This window comes from Carettochelys insculpta, chromosome 3, assembly GCF_033958435.1.
Source record: "Carettochelys insculpta isolate YL-2023 chromosome 3, ASM3395843v1, whole genome shotgun sequence".
Lineage (NCBI taxonomy): Eukaryota > Metazoa > Chordata > Testudines > Carettochelyidae > Carettochelys > Carettochelys insculpta.
The window spans coordinates 48,696,666-48,714,677 of record NC_134139.1 but is presented as its reverse complement, the minus strand read 5'-3'; the positions used below and the strand labels follow the sequence as shown (position 1 = coordinate 48,714,677).

The 18,012-nt window shown below is 42.0% G+C and overlaps 1 protein-coding gene across 4 annotated transcripts in view; it reads right to left on the bottom strand.

Moving 5' to 3' along the window:
* Window positions 1-18,012, bottom strand: part of DAAM2 (dishevelled associated activator of morphogenesis 2) — a 230,721-nt gene that overhangs the window by 79,346 nt on the left and 133,363 nt on the right. For all 4 annotated transcript variants that reach the window (XM_074989803.1, XM_074989802.1, XM_074989806.1 and 1 more), the window contains exons 6-7: window positions 14,570-14,664; window positions 6,218-6,551 (exon numbers count right to left, since the gene is read on the bottom strand). In XM_074989803.1, coding sequence (XP_074845904.1) covers window positions 6,218-6,551; window positions 14,570-14,664 — 429 coding nt within the window. The remainder of the gene's footprint in view (window positions 1-6,217; window positions 6,552-14,569; window positions 14,665-18,012) is intronic.

Sequence of the window (18,012 nt, the reverse complement as noted above, 5' to 3'; positions counted from 1 at the left end):
ACCAAGATAATTTGTTCCAAAAATCAAATAAATCAGGAATTAATCCATTAAAGTCAGTGAGTTTTACACCAGATTAGCACCAGTGTGAAGTCAGAGTCAGACCGGTTGTAGATGTAAGAAAGTCTTGATTACAAAGAAGTAATTCAGGCTGTGGTTTCTAGTAGGAAAATGTAAAATGTAAAAAGTGTAAATTTTTCTAATTCAGAAGCACATTAACTCCTAGTTTTAGCAGAACAGTTGTCTATATTTTCTCCTATGTCCCCCAAAACAATCCATCCTCAACAAATCCATTTTAGTAAAATTAATATTGGTGGAGCCAGATTTTCTTCTGGTGTAAATGGGTACAGCTTCGCTGATTTCAACAGAATTACAATAGTGTAACTCCTGAGCATGGTTTGGATTTTGATCCTAGTTCCACTGTATAAAAACAGGAGTAACGCTAATCAGGTCAAACGAGCTACACCAGAGAGTTATCGCAACTTAACCAAAATAAGAATTGGCCCAAAGTACCACCTTTCCCTGTGTAATCTCCCTACTACTTTTTCATTTCCTGTTCTGTATCTGCATTGTACTATACTCGGTATTCTGAATAGTCACATTCATGCCTAGTAGACCAGAGATGAATTAAGACTGAGCAGCAACCTACAATAAGGGGAATATAATGTTCTTTGGATCTAATGGGTGTTCTCCATGCACTAATCCACACATCTAGGCACAAGCAAGTTGGAAATGATCAGTGTTTGAATCTGAAGCTGTCAGTCGTGAGTTATACAGAAGCTTAAGTTTTAGACAGCTGCCAATAAATGAAGCTGACCCTGACTTCCTTGTTCATATGAGGAAGCAGGGGAAAAGGAAAATAATTAAGGAATTCCACCAAGAAAAGACAAGAAATAGTGAAAATGGAAAATAAAACTCACAGTTCTCTGAGAGAAAATGGTTCCAGCAACAGCTGTCTCACGTTTACTCACTGACTTTTTGAACCATCCGTTACTGGGAGAGGTTGCCAAAGGAGATCCGAGGAGAGAGAGAGAGAGAGACATACTGACATTGCCACCATTATTGGAAAAATGCTAAATGCAAAACCGATGAGCAGCTGAGATGGAGGGGGTATTTCACCAATAAGAGGGATCAATCTATAATAAAAGGGGCAAGGGGGAAAAAAAAGAAGTGATGTACCACTGCTGTTAGGATGGGGACTAGGAGAAAGTACACATTGTGGCATGGGGGACGGCACTCTCAGAGTCACTGAATATAGCTCATGGTCTTCATTATTAGTGATGAATGTTGTTTGCTCTTGCAAAGAAGCCACGAAAAATCAAGAGGAAGAGATTAAATGGCTCAGGGAAATGGTGAAGGCATATGGAGCTTTTCCCCTCTACATCACTGGTGTGAATCTAAACTGAGCCAATACTAGCCAAAAGGTTGTAACCGTCTCATGTTTTGTGTAAATGAATTTGTCAGATCTCTACCCATTCCCAGGTGCAGAAGTTTCCACATGGCTCAAGGTGCCATCACAAGGGGCACACTTCCTGGCAGTTTCAGCAGAAAGACTGAGAGAGTAAATAGCCCATGAAGACTGAGCTCCTTGCTCATCCTTACACTAACTGGTTCCAGTCAGTGACGGTTAGCACAAGGTAGTGAGGCAGTAAGACAAGCCTACGCAGCTGCTGCCTGCATGGTCACTTTCCTTTGTTCCAATCTAGAGCTGTCAATCCAGCAGTTTTTACCAGCGTAAAGCAAAACCAAATCTAATGAGAATGCCAGAGTTTTAGATCTTCTTCATATTTAAGTTACTATGTAAAACACACCGGTGAGGTGATTTCTAAAACACATATTCTAGTTCAAAAAGGAATTATTTCAGGGAAGTTCTATGGATTGTGTTATGGAGAAGGCCAGACCAGATGATCAGAGTTGTTCTTTCTGGCCTTAGAATCTATGACAAAGATTGAACTCAGGCCAGGTTCCAGAGAACCCTGTCTTCCACTTTCTATGGACCTAATGGTCCCATTTCTGGCAGCTTCCAAGGCTGAGACCCTGAAATCTTCTTCCTCTTTGTCCATCTGCTATCTCTTTAAACAGCCTTTCGTCTCATAATTTTTGTGAAAACAGAGCAGAGATTTTGGGGAGAGTCCCAGACATCCGTTCCATGAGGCCAATCCACAATTTCATCTTTTGTCATGAAAAACAATGGAGCTAGAGAAATTTGTTTCCACTTTGCATGTTCAAAATATGCTTCCCTTGTTCCTCCTGGATATAGTTTGTTTTTGATTAACTTTCAATGCCCAGGAAGAATTTTAATGGCTTAATTGTGTTGAGGCCAGATCCCTGTTTGGGGAATTTCTGAGTTGGTTTTATAGGCTGAGGGAGAATTTTTGAAGAGGAGGAGGGAGTTAGAAGGTGATAATTTGGCATCTGCTCAAAGCATGAAGTTCTAAGCCCTTCAGAGAACTTCTGCACCAAAAGATGCTATTAAATGCTCAGGTGATGGGAATCATTTCAAAATTGTCCTTGGAAGCTAAAGGAGCTATTATGTATTTGCAAGGTCTTGGTTATAAAGCTGCAGATACAAGACTCAGAGTGAAGAGCTGCTCAGAAAGGACACTGCCATTTCTTTATTGTATTAAATCCAGATGCAGTTCTGTATTATCTCCCAGCCACATACAGTAAAGGCACAAGGTGGCTTGTCTAGCGCTTCCTTGAGGTCAGCCACTTCACCCTTTTAGTGAAAGCTCCAGATCTCCCAGAGCAAAGACATGGAGATACCTTTTCCTTTTCCTAGCTGTCAAGAAACTGCAAGAACACTCAGAGCCAAGGCCAGCACTGGAAGGTAACAGTGCTTCACACTTGACTGATGAGATATGAAGCATTATGTCATGGGAATTGTTAAGTGAGAACCTTAGAGTGTGGCATCAATTTCCTTTCTTGCCTTTCATTGAGCATCAACTACATTCTCTTAAAGTTGCCACTGATTCACTGTGATGCACAAATGGGTAGAAGATGGCAGTGGTAGGTATTTTTAGACTTCTTCAGAGTTAAGATAAGAACTGCTTGGGTTCAGCCTATTGGAGAAAGCTCTGTGGAAAATGCCATTCCAGCTTTTAGACAAAGGCTTTACAAAATTAGCAAGGAGTGTATCCTTAAATCACATTTTTTTAAAAGAGGAAGCAAACATGTTTCTTTCCCCTAATCCCAATGCGAAAATACTTGACAAAGCAATTTTTTGGGCATTCCATTCATTCATGGATGAGATAGTGAGTTCCCTCAGGCTTACAAAAGCTTCTGTAAATCATTAGATGTGTCTTTTCAAAGGCCCAGTTGCACAAGATGAGATGTGTTATCACACACATTGGTCCAGCTATGGTTTATCAACTCAGTTTATCAATTCAGTTTGAGACCAATAAAAAAAAGATGCCCAGACAAGCTACTTGAGTGAGTTTGCTTTGGCATATGGGCTTATTCAGAAGATCAATTTTGTCAAGCTGGGACAAAGCATTAAAATCTAATCGAAAATTGCTGAAGTTGGGAGTTACTGCCAAGCATGTGAAGTCATCCCCAAGCTCCTCTGATGTAAACAACTTCAAGCTTCAGAAGAACTCCCTCATTGTGGCTAATTACCAGAAAACAAGTAAGATTTAAGGTTGTTCTATCTTTTTCAGACTTTCAATCCTTTTTATCAGTAATTCTCAACTTCTTACTGGTACATTAGTCTTTTGTGGCAGAAGTCTTGGTGTCCTTAGCTTCCTAGTGTCATAGTAATTATGGTTATATTAGCAGTGAGATCCCACAACTGAGATCAGGACCCCAGCATGCTAAGCTCTGTACAACATGCAGTGGGACAGTGAATATATAGAATAGCTTACAGTCTGAATACACATGAAAGGGGTAAATGGGGAAACAGATGCAAAGAGAAATTAAGTGTCTTGACCAAAGTCACAGAGTAGGTAGGTGGTGGAGCTGAGAAATAGAACCAAGACCTCTTGAATCCTAGTTCTGTATAGACTGTACCCTGGACACTAAACCACTGAACTCCTTGAGCTTCCTTGAAGAAACAATGGCATGAGGTGCTGTCAGCGAACAGACACCATTTCCTACACAGCTGTGCATGCTGCTAACTTCCATGGAGCTTGAACTACTTTTACAATCTCAAATTTAGAGCAGCCCAAGATCCCCTGATGCTTAGAGTGCATGCACAGCTGAATGCGAGCCAGTAAGCAATGGCTGATGTAAACCACGTTTTAGGGCCTAATTGTATATTATCCTCCTCATAATAGCCAGAGAAAACCCAATAGGAACTTCACCCATGGAAGGAATATACATTATATTAAGAATTATAAGAATGAGATCCTCAGGGAATCCATTTTGAAGAACGTGTAAGAGGGGAAAGTGATCAAGAGTAGTCAACATCCAAGGCAAATCATGCCTGACCAATCTTATTAGCTTCTATGATGAGGTAACTAGCTCTGTGGACATGGGGAAGTCAGTGGATGTGGTGTACTTTGACTTTAGCACAGCTTTTGATACAGTTTCCCACAACATTCTTGCTCATAAGTTAAGGAAGTATGGATTAGAAAAACAGACCGTAAGGTGGACAGAAAGCTTGTTAGGTGGTCAGGCCCAACAGGTAGCGATCGTGTCTCAATGTCTGGTTGGTGGCTGGTTTCAAGTAGAATGCCGCAAGGATTGGTTCTAGGACCAGTACTGTTCAACATCTTTATTAATGACCTGGATGAGGGGATGGATTGCACCATCAGCAAATGTACATATGACACTAAGCTAGGGGGACAGGTAGATATGTTGGAAGGTAGGGATAGGGTCCAGAATGACCTAGATAAATTGGAGGATTGGGCCAAAAGCCACCTGAATAGGTTCAACAAGGACACATGCAGAGTCCTGCACTCAGGACAGAAGAATCCCAAGCATTTGTTACAGGCTGGGGACTGACTGGTTAAGTGGCAGTACAGCAGAAAATGACCTGGGGATTACAATGCATGAAAGGCTGGATATGAATCAACAGTGTGCCCTTGTAGCCAAGAAGGCCACTGGCATATGGGGGTGCACTAGGAAAAGCATCTCCAGCAGATCAAGAGAAGTTATTATTCCCTTCTATTCGGCACTGGTGAGTCCATATCCGGAGTATTGCATCCAGTTCTGGGTCCCCCAGTATAGAAAGGATGTGGAAGCCTTGCAGAGGGTCCAGTGGAGGGCAACCAAAATGATTAGGGGTCTGGAGCACAAGACCTATGAGGAGAGGTTGAGGGATCTGGGCTTATTTAGCTTGCAAAAGAGAAGAGTGAGGGGCAATTTGTTAGCAGCTTTCAACTTCCTGAAGGGGGTCTCTAAAGAGGATGGAGAAAGGCTGTTCTCAGTAGTGAATGATAGCAAAACAAGGAGGAATGGTCTCAAGTGTCAGATGGGGAGGTGTAGGTTGGATATTAGGAAAAACTGTTTCACCAGAAGGGTGGTGAAGCACTGGAAAGCATTACTTAGAGAGGTTATGGAATCTCCATCCCTAGAGGTTTTTAAGTCCCGGCTTGACAAAGTCATGGCTGGGATGATTCAGTTAGGGTTGATCTTAGGATTCTATGATTCTAATGGTCCAGTGATAATATGTTTAGAAACCTCCGCTTAACACAGTAGCAAGTTTCTCCTCATCAAGATAGTTGTTTAATTAGGAAGAGGAAGGTCATAGTATTAGTTTATAATCCCCACAACTAGAGCCCACCAACCAGAGACTCAGTGATCTACCTTTCTGAGCTTTTCCTCTAATCTTAGAAAGGCCATATCAGTGGTGTGTAAATGTTGGCTTATTAATGGTTTTTGCTCTAGATCATTTACTTCATACTTTCTGCATTATGGTAGCATTGACTTTAAAAGCATTACAGAAGCTCCTGGGGCCTTCAAGCTATTGGAACTTAAATAGCACAGCCACAATTGCCCAACAGATACCATCAGTTTAGGTTATAGTGCGAAATTACTGGGAACCTTTCATTAATAAAAGACAGACTCAATTTTAAAGGTGAAGCACATCCAGCATCAACGGCAGTGACTGGCTCTGGAATAAGTGCGATAAATAATCTTTGCAGTTGACACTATTTTGGTTGATCCAAAGTTCACGTGAGGGAAATAGACCTTTGACAACATTATACACTGAATGTAAGTGCAAACTACATTTTCAAAGATGCCATGTGTTAGGCATCGTTGAGTGACATGTTTATACCTGGAATCTTGTCCTCTCTGCAGCGTAGACCTGGTAGTGAAGCATGGCCTGTAGGACCTTCTTATGGCCATCCGGCACCAAGCAGACAGCACCAAGGATCTCCAGCACGGCAATCTTGGTCTTGATGTTCTCAGTTCGTAAGCTCTGGGAGATGATATTGATACTTTCTGGATGGGCCAGGACATGTGCCCGTCCCTGGGAGTTGTTCATCAGTGCCTTGATACACCCTATAACGGATGTGTGTATGCGGCTCTCTGAGGTCTCATAGTCCATGCTTTTCAGGAAGTTCAACAAACAGGTCAGGCCATCCAGTTCAATAAACCTGGTCACAAACCTGAGGAGAAAGAGATGAAAACAAAACTAAGACAAATTGCACAGTGGACATCTCATTAATAGAATATGAAACTAAGATGCTAAGAATAGAGCTGTTTGTAGCCTAAAGAACGCCAGATTATTCCAGGGCACCTATCACAAAAACAGCTGGTCAGCCTTGTTGTCACAATCATTTTCTAACTTAGATAATTACATTCCATCTGCTTAGAATCCCAGCTTTTGTTCTCCTTGTCCTAAGTGCTTGGATAATGTTACTTTATAACAACTACTGTGTTCAACCCCAATGACTGATGCATTTCACTGACTGGTGAAAAGATTCCTACATGCTGGCAAATCTGCAGGGTCCAAGCCGAAAGTCCTCAATCAGACAAAACTCCCACATGGCTTATGAACTCTGTTGCCAGGAGGTGTGGTTAAGGGAGGAGCAGATTCCATATCAACCTTAGATATCGCAACGGTATGGCATGAGGACACAAATAAACTAAATATAGAGACAGTGAATTTGCAGAAGGAACAGCATGGAATAAAGCTGTGTTGGAACAACTTTTGGGTGACTTTCAAGTCACTAGGGCTCTATTTCAAACTTTCAGTATGAAACCAGGCAAAGTGTGTCTGGTTTCAGAGAAAGATTATACAGCAATCCTGGATATATACAACATAGGAAAAGCCAAGAGAGGGGTCTATAGTTTCATTCAAAACAAGTATAAAAACCATGATGGGTCAGTTGATCCATGGACTTAATCCAGTGGAGTTAACAAAGTCCCTTGAAATCAGTGAACTAATAGTAGGAACAAATTCACCCCATTAATTTCACTGTAAGTTTCTAGCAGAATTAAGTGTTTGGGGTCTTATGCAAAGTGAAGTAAATAGGAGGATTCCATTCAGTTCCCTCTCCAACCTGTGAACACAGAGGATGTGGGGGGGGGGCTGCTTTCTGTTCTCTTCTCCATGTACAAAAATACTCCTGAGTCTTAGCTATATATTAGTACACAAAGCACAACAGAAATATGCAGGCCAGTCCTGGGGCTGGTGCTCCACTCGACCACACAGGGAATTTCACAATCTACCTGAAAGTTGGGCCAGATATACTAAAAGGTTTGCCAACCTTCAGCTTACTTGGGTCAACAGAGCTGAGCGGAAATTAGGCAAAACCTGGTGGTTTCAGATGAGTTTTGCGTTCGGTTTTTTCAAATCTAAACTTCGAAGCAAATTTCAGAAGGGATCAAACACCCATTGACTAACAATGAAAAGAGGCATTTTGTTAGCCCAGCTGAGCAAAACTGCCAAGTTTCACACAGTTCTGATCACAAATTACTTGGATTTGGAGTGTACCATCCGAACTATCTATGTATGCCATAGGAACAGAAGCCCCTCTCCCTCCAGGTAGATGGAAACATTCACAAAGAGCACACCAGGAATTCAGTAATTCTTTTCACACCCCTTTTTTGGTATTTTAAGTGGCTCCAAGAAAAGTAAAGGGCAGTTTGGGGTCTGTGACCTGTTTGGTTGTTTGTCTTTCTCAAACTACAATTCAGGCAGTCACGACCAAATGTGGTGGCACCATGTCAGTTGTGACTGCGTCCACTGAGAACTGGACTGAGACCAAAATAATTTTGCCCAGAGTACCAATGAACATGAAATGATAACTTGTAGATGCTTCTCCACCTGTGGCCCAGAAGGGCCTGAAATCTTCTCTATTCCCTAGCCTGAATTGGATGGTGCAACAAACACATCTTGCGTATTATCAGCGCTGAGTCCTAACACATGTACTTCAAATCTGTTTATTCATGGTGACTCTTGCCAAGGTCCTTTGCAAATCAAAGGGCTTGCCAACTCAGCAGCAAAATCCGGTGGCACAAGCAGTGCTATTGTCATAGCTCCAGGGTTAAGGGGAGGCTAAGACTGACACCACACTGAGCACACTGCATCCTCCAACACTTCAAGAAAACCACCCAACCCCTGGTGGATTAAGGTTTTCTAATTCTACTCCAGATGGAGCACTCACTATTGGTGAGAGACATACCAGTCACTGTGACCTTCATATACCTCTGCCAGACCAGCTCCGAAGACCAGATGATAAATTACTTGTGAAAGACACAGTAACATTCACACAAGCACAATTGCCAAATAAATGTAATGGCAGAGAAAGGCTGCTAGGGTTTCTAGGGTGAGGTCACTCCAGTGGGAGGGTAGGTGCAGGAAAGGGATTGATGTCATAGACCTTGATTAACGACACAGTTTCAATGTTGGGATTTTCCTGTGTTGTATCTGGTCCTGAAAATGAAATACTAATCTCTGTTACTCAAAAGGAAGCACGCTTGACTACCTCCCAATCTCAGCTGACATCAGAAGTAGGAATAAAGCTATGATTTTCACCTCTCCTTTTCAAACACTCAGTGCCCTTTCATCAGGAAAAGCTATAAATTGTGTGCATGCGTGTATGCGAGACAGAGAGAGAGGATTCCAGTTAATTAACTGTCATTCTCACTGTGTATTTATTTGGCCAGCACACACGCAGGCATGTGAGACACAGTTTGGAGATTTCCACTTGCAGGGTGAGTGCCATTTACATCATCACGTTTGCGTAGTGCTTTGGTGCATTTACAGGTAGACTCATGCACACACACTTACATGCTTCTGCATGTATGAGGCGTGCAGCCCAGTGTCCAGGGAAAGTGTCTTCATCACTGTGTTGTGTGTGTGAACCACTAACCTCCCCCATGGTGCACACGCTGCACATGAAAACCTTGTTTTAGATGGAGAGTCAAAGATGTGGTGTCAGAATGTGGTTGCTTACGTGTCCTGTGTAAACAAGGCAGTGTGTGCTTTAAACAGGTCCCACATTGGTTGAATTGACCCCTAGACCTCCTGCAGACTGTATCTTTACCAGCATAAAGCACATTAAAAACTGGGTTCCTTTTGTACAGTTGGGTTTTAACACAGATTAATTTAAATGTTAGCTAACATAGCCCAACGACACACCTCTTATTCTAGTATAAACAGGGCCTATGTGGTAGTGGTTTTCCCTACTGCTGTGTCTTCTTTGCTCTATCCCTGTGTATAGATCACACTGTGGCCTCACTGTGAGAAATGACAGCTTGGGAAAGAGGGAAAGAACACACATTGGAGAGGGGGAGGGGCATGAGGAGGGCAGGATGTTCCCACCCTGCTGACAGTCAGAGCAATGTTTCCCAGGCTAGCTGCAGTCATGGCTTCTGGACCAGGGGACATGTTCAACCCTGACAACCCTGGACCTCTGCCCTGCCTGAAATTCAAAGCAGAGTAGACTGCATTTGCTGGGTAGATCAGCTAAAGTACAGAGGAGTGTGACCTGGCTAAATCTAGCCAAATAAAGAGAGCCTGACTTCATTTATTTTCATCTGGATAAAATAGGCTTGGAACAGGGCAAAAGAGTGACATTTATTACTGATCATTCAGATTACATAAGATTCTTTTCTCCTTGCCCTCAAACTTGACCCAAAACTCCTGCAAGATTCCAAACAGCTGAGTTAACCTCTCATGTCCCTCCTCAATTTTCATTCTCACTGTGCTGCTGCACTGTCAGGTTCAAATTCTGAAATATGAAAAGCAACACTGATCTCTCACTGATTCTAGTAATAATCTTTTTGGAACTTTGTAGTAATATCTGTTTCCTTACAGCACATATTTTCTTGAATGGTATGGTTGTTGCTGAGTGCTGGGATGCATAAAATGGCTTATTTCATACCGCTGTCACTGAGATCTATGCATTTATTTATTATTGTAGGGCTGCTTCTGAGCACTGAGACAAATACACACTGGCTTTTTATAAATGGAATGCTTATTACCAGCCCTGTAGAAGCAGAAAGCTTTAATAAATTTGTCCTCACAAAGATTCTTGAGATACAGGTGTGTGTCATTTCAGATTTGCGTCCCAGATAAAGAGACTCATATCTACAGCATCAAGAAGTACCTCTCCAAGTGGGGACCCTTTGGTCAGTGACTCCTCTGCAAGCTGACCTACGGGTAAGTAATGAAGAGTTCCCATTGGTATCTTGTGCCTCCAGAAACAGGTTATCTTCGATAGAAGTTCACATTGTCATTTGCTCAGGGATCTAAGAAGCAGCGGGGAAAATGGGATTCATGTCCAAATTCAACTAGAACGACTGGTCTCTTGAAAGCCTCTGTACAGAGCTGCTTATGGAAGGGATCTGATGTAGCTGCTTGTCTCCACCTCCACATCCTTTTCATCAAAGGAAGAATTGGCTTGCTGACCAGGCACTGGCACACGGCGTGTTTGGCAGCTAACAAATTGAGTCATTGGAAATTAGCTGAAACATGGACTTCACTCAAAATTTGGCTTTGATTGTGTGTGGGTGGGGGAAGAAGGTTCTAAGCCACTGCTGGCAAGTTAAGAGGGAACTCTTTGTGTGACAGTTCATTGATACTGGTGTGGGTGCTCATTATGATAAACAAATTAAATGAATACCTGTTGTCAGAGGGACCCAGCTAAAGCAGCACAGGAGTAATCGTGAAAGCCCTGAAAATCTGATCTTTGGCTGGAGACACTTTCTCTACCCAGCTCACATTCCCACACCCCCCAGGAGACTGGGGCCTTCTTATTGGAAAGAACTTCTTGAAGGAAACTATCGCTGTTGGCTATGAATGTGTGTTTGAGCTGGATGCTGAAGCTCACAGAAATACCTCACACCACCACTTGCTGCTACAGTGAAAGTCTACGGGTATCCCAGAATATCCCAAAACAGGTCTATACCAATGCAATTGTATGATTACATTCTACCACAGCAAATATTCACATGCAGGTTGAACCACTAGCACCTGGCATAAGAAAGTGGGAAAATTGTGCCAAGTTTCATGTTTTCTGTGTATCCTGGAAGTCAATTTGCATTGTATTCTGTGCTCTGCTGCACAAACAGAATACAGGAAGACAAGGTTACATGGTCACTTGCTAGCAGATTGTCCTCCAATGCCAAACCCCCATCCAAATCCTTGCATCACTATTGGCTACACTGCCCAGAATCTCACCATGGAGGAGGTGCTGTACATCACAATACATGTTGAACCACTCTCATCCAGCATCCTCGGGACCTGACCAGTGCCGGATGAGAGAATTTGCCAGATGATTGGAGGTCAGTATTTTCTAGCACGTTACTAACACTTCCACTGCTTCTGGGATCTTAGAAGACAACTGACAGTAAATTACAGCTAAATTACAGCTCAGAACACCGAGAGCCAGGCCTGGGGGCTGTAAACAAATTTTATCAGACCACGGGAAACTTGGTCACATCCATGATAAGTGGTCATCTGGCTAACTAAAATCATGCTGGTTCACAGAGTTCACTGGATGAGTGTGTTTCAGATTAGACAGGTTCAACCGGCACACAGCATTTCCTATGAAAGTCTGTCAAAACTGCCACAAAAGATTCTGGGATATATTAAGTGAAGTCAGATTGCCAGGTGCAGAATATGGTATAGACCTATCCATAGCATGACCAAATTTGAGAACAATGTTCTTCCAGGTCAACAAGCCATGGTCTCCCTTTTCCTCTTAAAAGTTCCATACTCACCCAGCATCTGAGCATGCATTCACCCAGCCTGGATGAAGACCAAAGGCAAAAATGATGGGCCATTTGAATTTGCTCACCGCCTCAAAAAGATGAGTGCAGAGAAATTCCTCTACATTCAGAGCACAACACGAACAGATATTTCTGTGACATGTTTCACCAATTCTAATTGGTGGCTACATTTTGGAAAAACGCTGAGTAGCAGCACAGGTTGATAGGACAGTAGCATGAGGTTTGTCAGTGCTCCAGTCTGGCTCATAATCAACGTAGGAGCAAATCATAATACTGTCTCTGCATCCAGATCCACTTTTCTGAAGCTCAGATCTGAAGCTTCCTATCTGCTAGCGCCCTCACTCCAGTTATCATTAGAGAGCATACTAAACCCAAATCCCAGATCTGAACATTCCTGAACTTGATTCCAAAATGAGACCCAGCTCAGGACTTTGCAAGGGGCCAGCCTCTCTCTATAATAGACCAAATTAAAACCCTGAGTCCCAAAACTACAACATTTCTGAGGGACTGAAACCTGCAACCAGCATTCCCAGCATCTCATGATGTACTCAGAATCACTGAGTTTTGTCAAGAGAGAGGCGTTGTAGGAAAGGTACACAGTCAATAAAATCAGTTTTAGATGTGTTTCCTCCACCTCCCTGCACAACAGAGAACAGGTTTCATAATAAAAGTTGTTTTTACTCCTGGAAAGGACACTAGTGAGTTTTTAGTTGAGCCTGTATCAGGCAAAGCCAAGGAGAGTGGGTTCCTTCTGCTAGGATTAATGTATTTTCCACTCATAAGATTTTTCCTGAGATAACATGGCATTAGGTGTTTTTTCATGTTGCCCCCAACTGAGGTACACCAGCAGATTATTGGTGTATGTGAGCTGATAGGGGAGGGACCCAGACATATGGACAGCATGGCAAATAAAGACACCCTAGCTTCTCTTAGTCTCACATTTGCAGCAGTTTTGAGAAGACTATGCTTTCCCAATGTAGAGGCAGAAAGAAAAAAAAATCCTGACAAAAGAGGACTTGTTTCCTCTTATAGTTAAGATGACTTAAGATTTGACATAATGAATCAGGACACTTGTCCATGAAGGACAGCATCCTGCCTCCCGCAGGGACTAATACTTGATGCTTTGGAGGGAGCGACACGCACACACCACCCAGCTGTACAATTCTCTGCACAAAGGGAGAAAGCAGCTTCTGTTTAAATCATTGCTCCCAGCTGCTTGATTTGGTTAGCAGAAGCACTGTTCCACAATTATCCCTGGTGTTAACTGCACTGACCACAATCAATTTAACCCTTTATTAAGTCCACACATCTACAAAATTCATGATCACAAAAAACTGTTGCACTAACCTGAAGGGCACAGACGTACAAAATTAAGCCACTGGGTTGTGCAGGAACACTTCAGAAGAATATCCTCCTCCCTTGCCATTCACCTGGGTTCCCAACCCTCTTGGGGGTAGCAGTCACAAAGTGGCCAGTTTCAGTGGAAGTTAGTACCTTTTTGGTTCCTCTCTTGACGTCACTTGGAGCTTTGGCTTCTGAACTCACCACGGAACAGTAACGCTTCATCAGGGTATGTATTGAAGCCCTAGGAAATTAACTTCTGCATGCTTTGGGTGCAGATATATTAATTGGTCTCAGGCCCATGTGAAATATTCATGGACTTTTTTTGACCAACCTGCTCTGCTTCCTGAGCTCACACCTGTTATGGTTCTGTTTTCTGTGTACTGTGCTTTTAAATGTGAGAAGTCTCTAAAGTAGCCAGCTTGTAAATATTCATTATTGCTGCACCCAGCTAACAAAAGGTGACCTCACATTTTTAAAGGTGAAGTACCAAAATATTCAAAAGACAAACAAAAAAGTAAAAATACAGGACTGGGCAATGATCAAGATCATCAAGTCCTCTGCTATCACAGACAAACCCATCTTTTCATCCATCATCTAACTACATTCTCATAGCTGCATGCATCACAGGAACAAATTCCCAAATCAGGTACATGTCAAATGACTTAGATGTTTCATACTCACGACTTTGAGTTGCACCAGATGAAGGATGATTTGCATCCAATGAAGTTCAAGACTTAAGACTGACATGTCATCCTCACTCCCTAATAAATGCAGGGATATCACAAGCAATGGAATATCAAATGTGACCACCCACAATTGTCATCCATATTTTTGAAGAACCTCTACAGGCTTCTAACAAATTAACTTCTTGTACGCTTTCCTGGAGGCACATTCATAACTTTGCACATGCACCTAGATGAAGTGCTTAGTGGTGAGGGCTGCAAGGTCCCCTGTCAAAATTATGAGCTACCAAAGTTGGCTTTCTTGCTCTCATTTGGGTACCTGCCTGTGATCTGTTGAAGATTCTCTCACTGCCATTTCCTGTGTCAGATATAGCCCTGTGAAGGAGTAGATGGAAGAGGTGATGAACAACAATTACCTCATGGGTTGAGTCCGCAAAGCTGTTTTCAAGTCTTCTACTATTTTATTCCTCATTTGTGTTTCTTCTTCATCAAAAGCGTACAAGGTCTGCATCTGTTTGGAAAGCAGAGAGGTGGTTACCAAAGCCAGGTCTGGCTGATGTAAGGTCAAAGGAAACAGACTGCTAGGCAACACAGAGACCGTCAGTAAGAAATATTCAGCCAGATCAGTTGGGGGTGATTGATGCTTCCAGCTGCAAAGCTGAGTACAGATGATGCTCTTTGTATTCCTAGGGATTGGTAATAACATGTAGGATAACCCAGTTTTCTCATATTATCAGAGGAAGACACAGATACACTCAGAAAACAATGTTCCTGTGTTTTATTTGGAATTTTCACTGCAATATGTCCGAATAAACATTTTTCAGACAGGTAAACCAAAGCACAAAGAGCCTTAGACCCATATTTTCAGTTGTATTAACTAATGTTGGGTGAAACTGGTTTTTGGGTGTCCAGGTCAAAGGTCAGTAGTCCCATTCTAGTCCCAACCAGCTCTTCTACTGACTTGCTATAGGGTCATGGGCAAGTCACTTAAATCTACACTTGCAAACTTACATGCCTAAAGTTAGATAACTACACTAAGTGTGAGACATTTGAAGTGGGTAGCGGAATGTTTGCAGATGCTAAGCACACAGAAGCTTCCGTGAAGACAATTGGCTTTGTTCAGTTCTCAGCACTCATTTGAACATTTTGTAATGATTCAGCAAACACGTCCCCCCAAAAAATCCTCCTTTCACTGGACCATCTCTTACCTCTCCCCCATCCCTGCCCCTTCTTTCCCAAATCCTTCTGCGCTGAAACACATGTGGTGCCAACTCATGTCAAATCCTGAGGGTAGTCACTTGGCTAAGAACCATGGCTGTTTTATGCTACACAGCTGGCACTGGGAGCTGTATTTAACTCCAGGGGTCCTCTCTCTGATCCATGCTAAAGTCAAATGTACTCAGTAATGGAGCGAGAGATTTCCTGCCCTAATGGAATGACAGAGCGCTACTGATGGAAAATGAGCTGGCAATGTTTTATCTTCTGCCAGCATCTCCCAACAGCCAGAAACATACGAAACACTCGAGCCAAGCCATATATGATCCCCCTCTTCAAACAAACAAACAGAAACCATGAAAACACATTGTGGAATCTCAATGGCAGACTCCTGGGTGGGTTTCGGTGCCTGATTTGTATTTGCTTGGGTGAGGGCCCATATGGTTCACTTTTCTTGGCACATAAACATTCATTTGAAAGGCTCCCATTTTTACAACAGTTTACTTTCTCATCTGACCCATTACTGGAGAGAGGCACATGAATGGCAGGAGAGTGTTCAGAGGTATTTTGTTGAGAATGGAGATAGCATGTTCCCAAGGGAAACAAACATAAGTAATACTGCTTTTGCAGCAGATGGTTAATTACAGAAAACCCCCTTTCTAGAAGCCGAGCAGTCAAGAGCTCTTCACTTTTCTCACTGCTACACAAGACCAGGAACATGACTCCTTGCACCTCCTCTAATGACAGAATGGTCATATGTCCACATCATGAAAATATGGTGTGAAAATTACAGAAAACATGTTCATCAAGCAAAAGGTACAGGAAACTGTTGTATGTGGGGATAACTGTTTGTGGCTTCTTTTCATAGCTGTGTTTAGCCAGAAAACAGTTTTTCTGAACTAATCACGGTATTAAAGGGATAATGTTGGCCTAGTTTAGGACTCAGTATTAGTGAATTTTATTTCATGGACAAAAAAACTATTAAGAGGGCTTCAAACAGCCTCAGATATTCCATGCATTATTGCATATACCTACTATTTTCACATATAAATTTTTGCATGTTCAGAAATGTTGATTTAAATTCATCAGGGAAATCTGACATCTAGCTACCTGGTCTGCTCAGTACGAATAGAAATTTTAATTTTAACTTTGTATTTTGTTTAAAATCCAGGAAGAAAAACTCTCCCTCCTCCTGTGACCAAGCATCCCTTTGAAATTGCAGAAATCCAAAACACAACAGTATAATACTCGTGCATTAGAACCAGAAAGCAAAACTGACTAGAAGCAAAAAATGAACTGAACTGCCTAGTTTCCTTTGCCAAAGTGAATCAGATGGAATAAAGGAAATAAAGAGCAGAAAATGTTTTTTTTTTACGTGCAAACTGGATTTTTAGAATTTTACGATTATTGTTCAAGCTCCTTATTTTGATCTCACCTATAGGAATTTACATATTACTCAGCTGGCTTCCAATTTACACAAGTATAAATGGACAAAAATCAGGATTTATGCTATAATTAAAGTGAGTCCATTTATTAATGTGACTCAATTATCTCAGGTAGAATTCAAGCTGCTATGACATCTCTGCTAAATTGGATTAGAGTTGATTCAAAAGCAGAAATTCTCATTGCAGAATGAATTAAAAACAAACAAACATAAGATGTTCTGAGAAAACAGCAGTTTAGAGTAGCATGAACCAGATGGAAGATGAAGGCATCCTCCACCTGTTAGATTCTGTTGGAAGATAATATTTTTATATCCTATGAAGCTGTTTTGCCCTGAGCAAATGATTCCTGAGCCAGAAAAAGGGCCTGGTAACAGCTGTATTTATTAATCTTGACCCCATCCCAAGTTCTCAACACACACATCACTCCAAAGAGCTGTATCTGCAGCTACTGTTCATTGCAAGCCTTTCTGTACAAGTAAAATACAGCTAAAACCAATAAAAGCAACATGGTGGCATCAAAAGTAATCATCCTTCTGCACGGTACACTTGGGATTCAATTTACTGATGCTGTCAAGAAGACACTATCACAGAGAGAAAGAAACTAGTCTCCTGATGTGGTAGAAACAGGGGAGCAATCAGCTGAGAGGATGGTGACCCTGATATTTAGAATGGTATATGATTTTGTGTCTGCAGATAATCACTGGTATAACTTGTGGCACTAGAAGTCAAGTTACTGGATTTGCAGGCACAAAATTACAGGTGTAGAACTGAAGGCCACTATTCTAACCTCAAGTGGTACCACTAGTTAGCTCCCTTTCTTCCAGGGATTGATACAGGAGATTTTTATTCCATTTATGAGCTAGTTGTTAAGATCCTTCCAATTGGATCATCTGAATGGCAGCTCAGTCTATTACAATGGGGGCATTACAACTGTGGTTGCAGGAGAGCTGATTCTACCTCAAACATATTGATGCAAACCAGAAATAAAACCACAAAAGTTAAAGAAGTTATACTGATGTAAACACAGTATAAAACAGGTCAGAGATTCATAGAAATGTGGGATGAAAGCTCAAATCCAAGGTTCCCTACTGACACAACACTAAAACTGGATTCTGCCTGACAGGTGTTTGTCTAACCTCTCCTTCAAAGCCTCCCAACAGGGGGATTCAACCACATCTCTAGGAAGCCTCTTCCAGAGC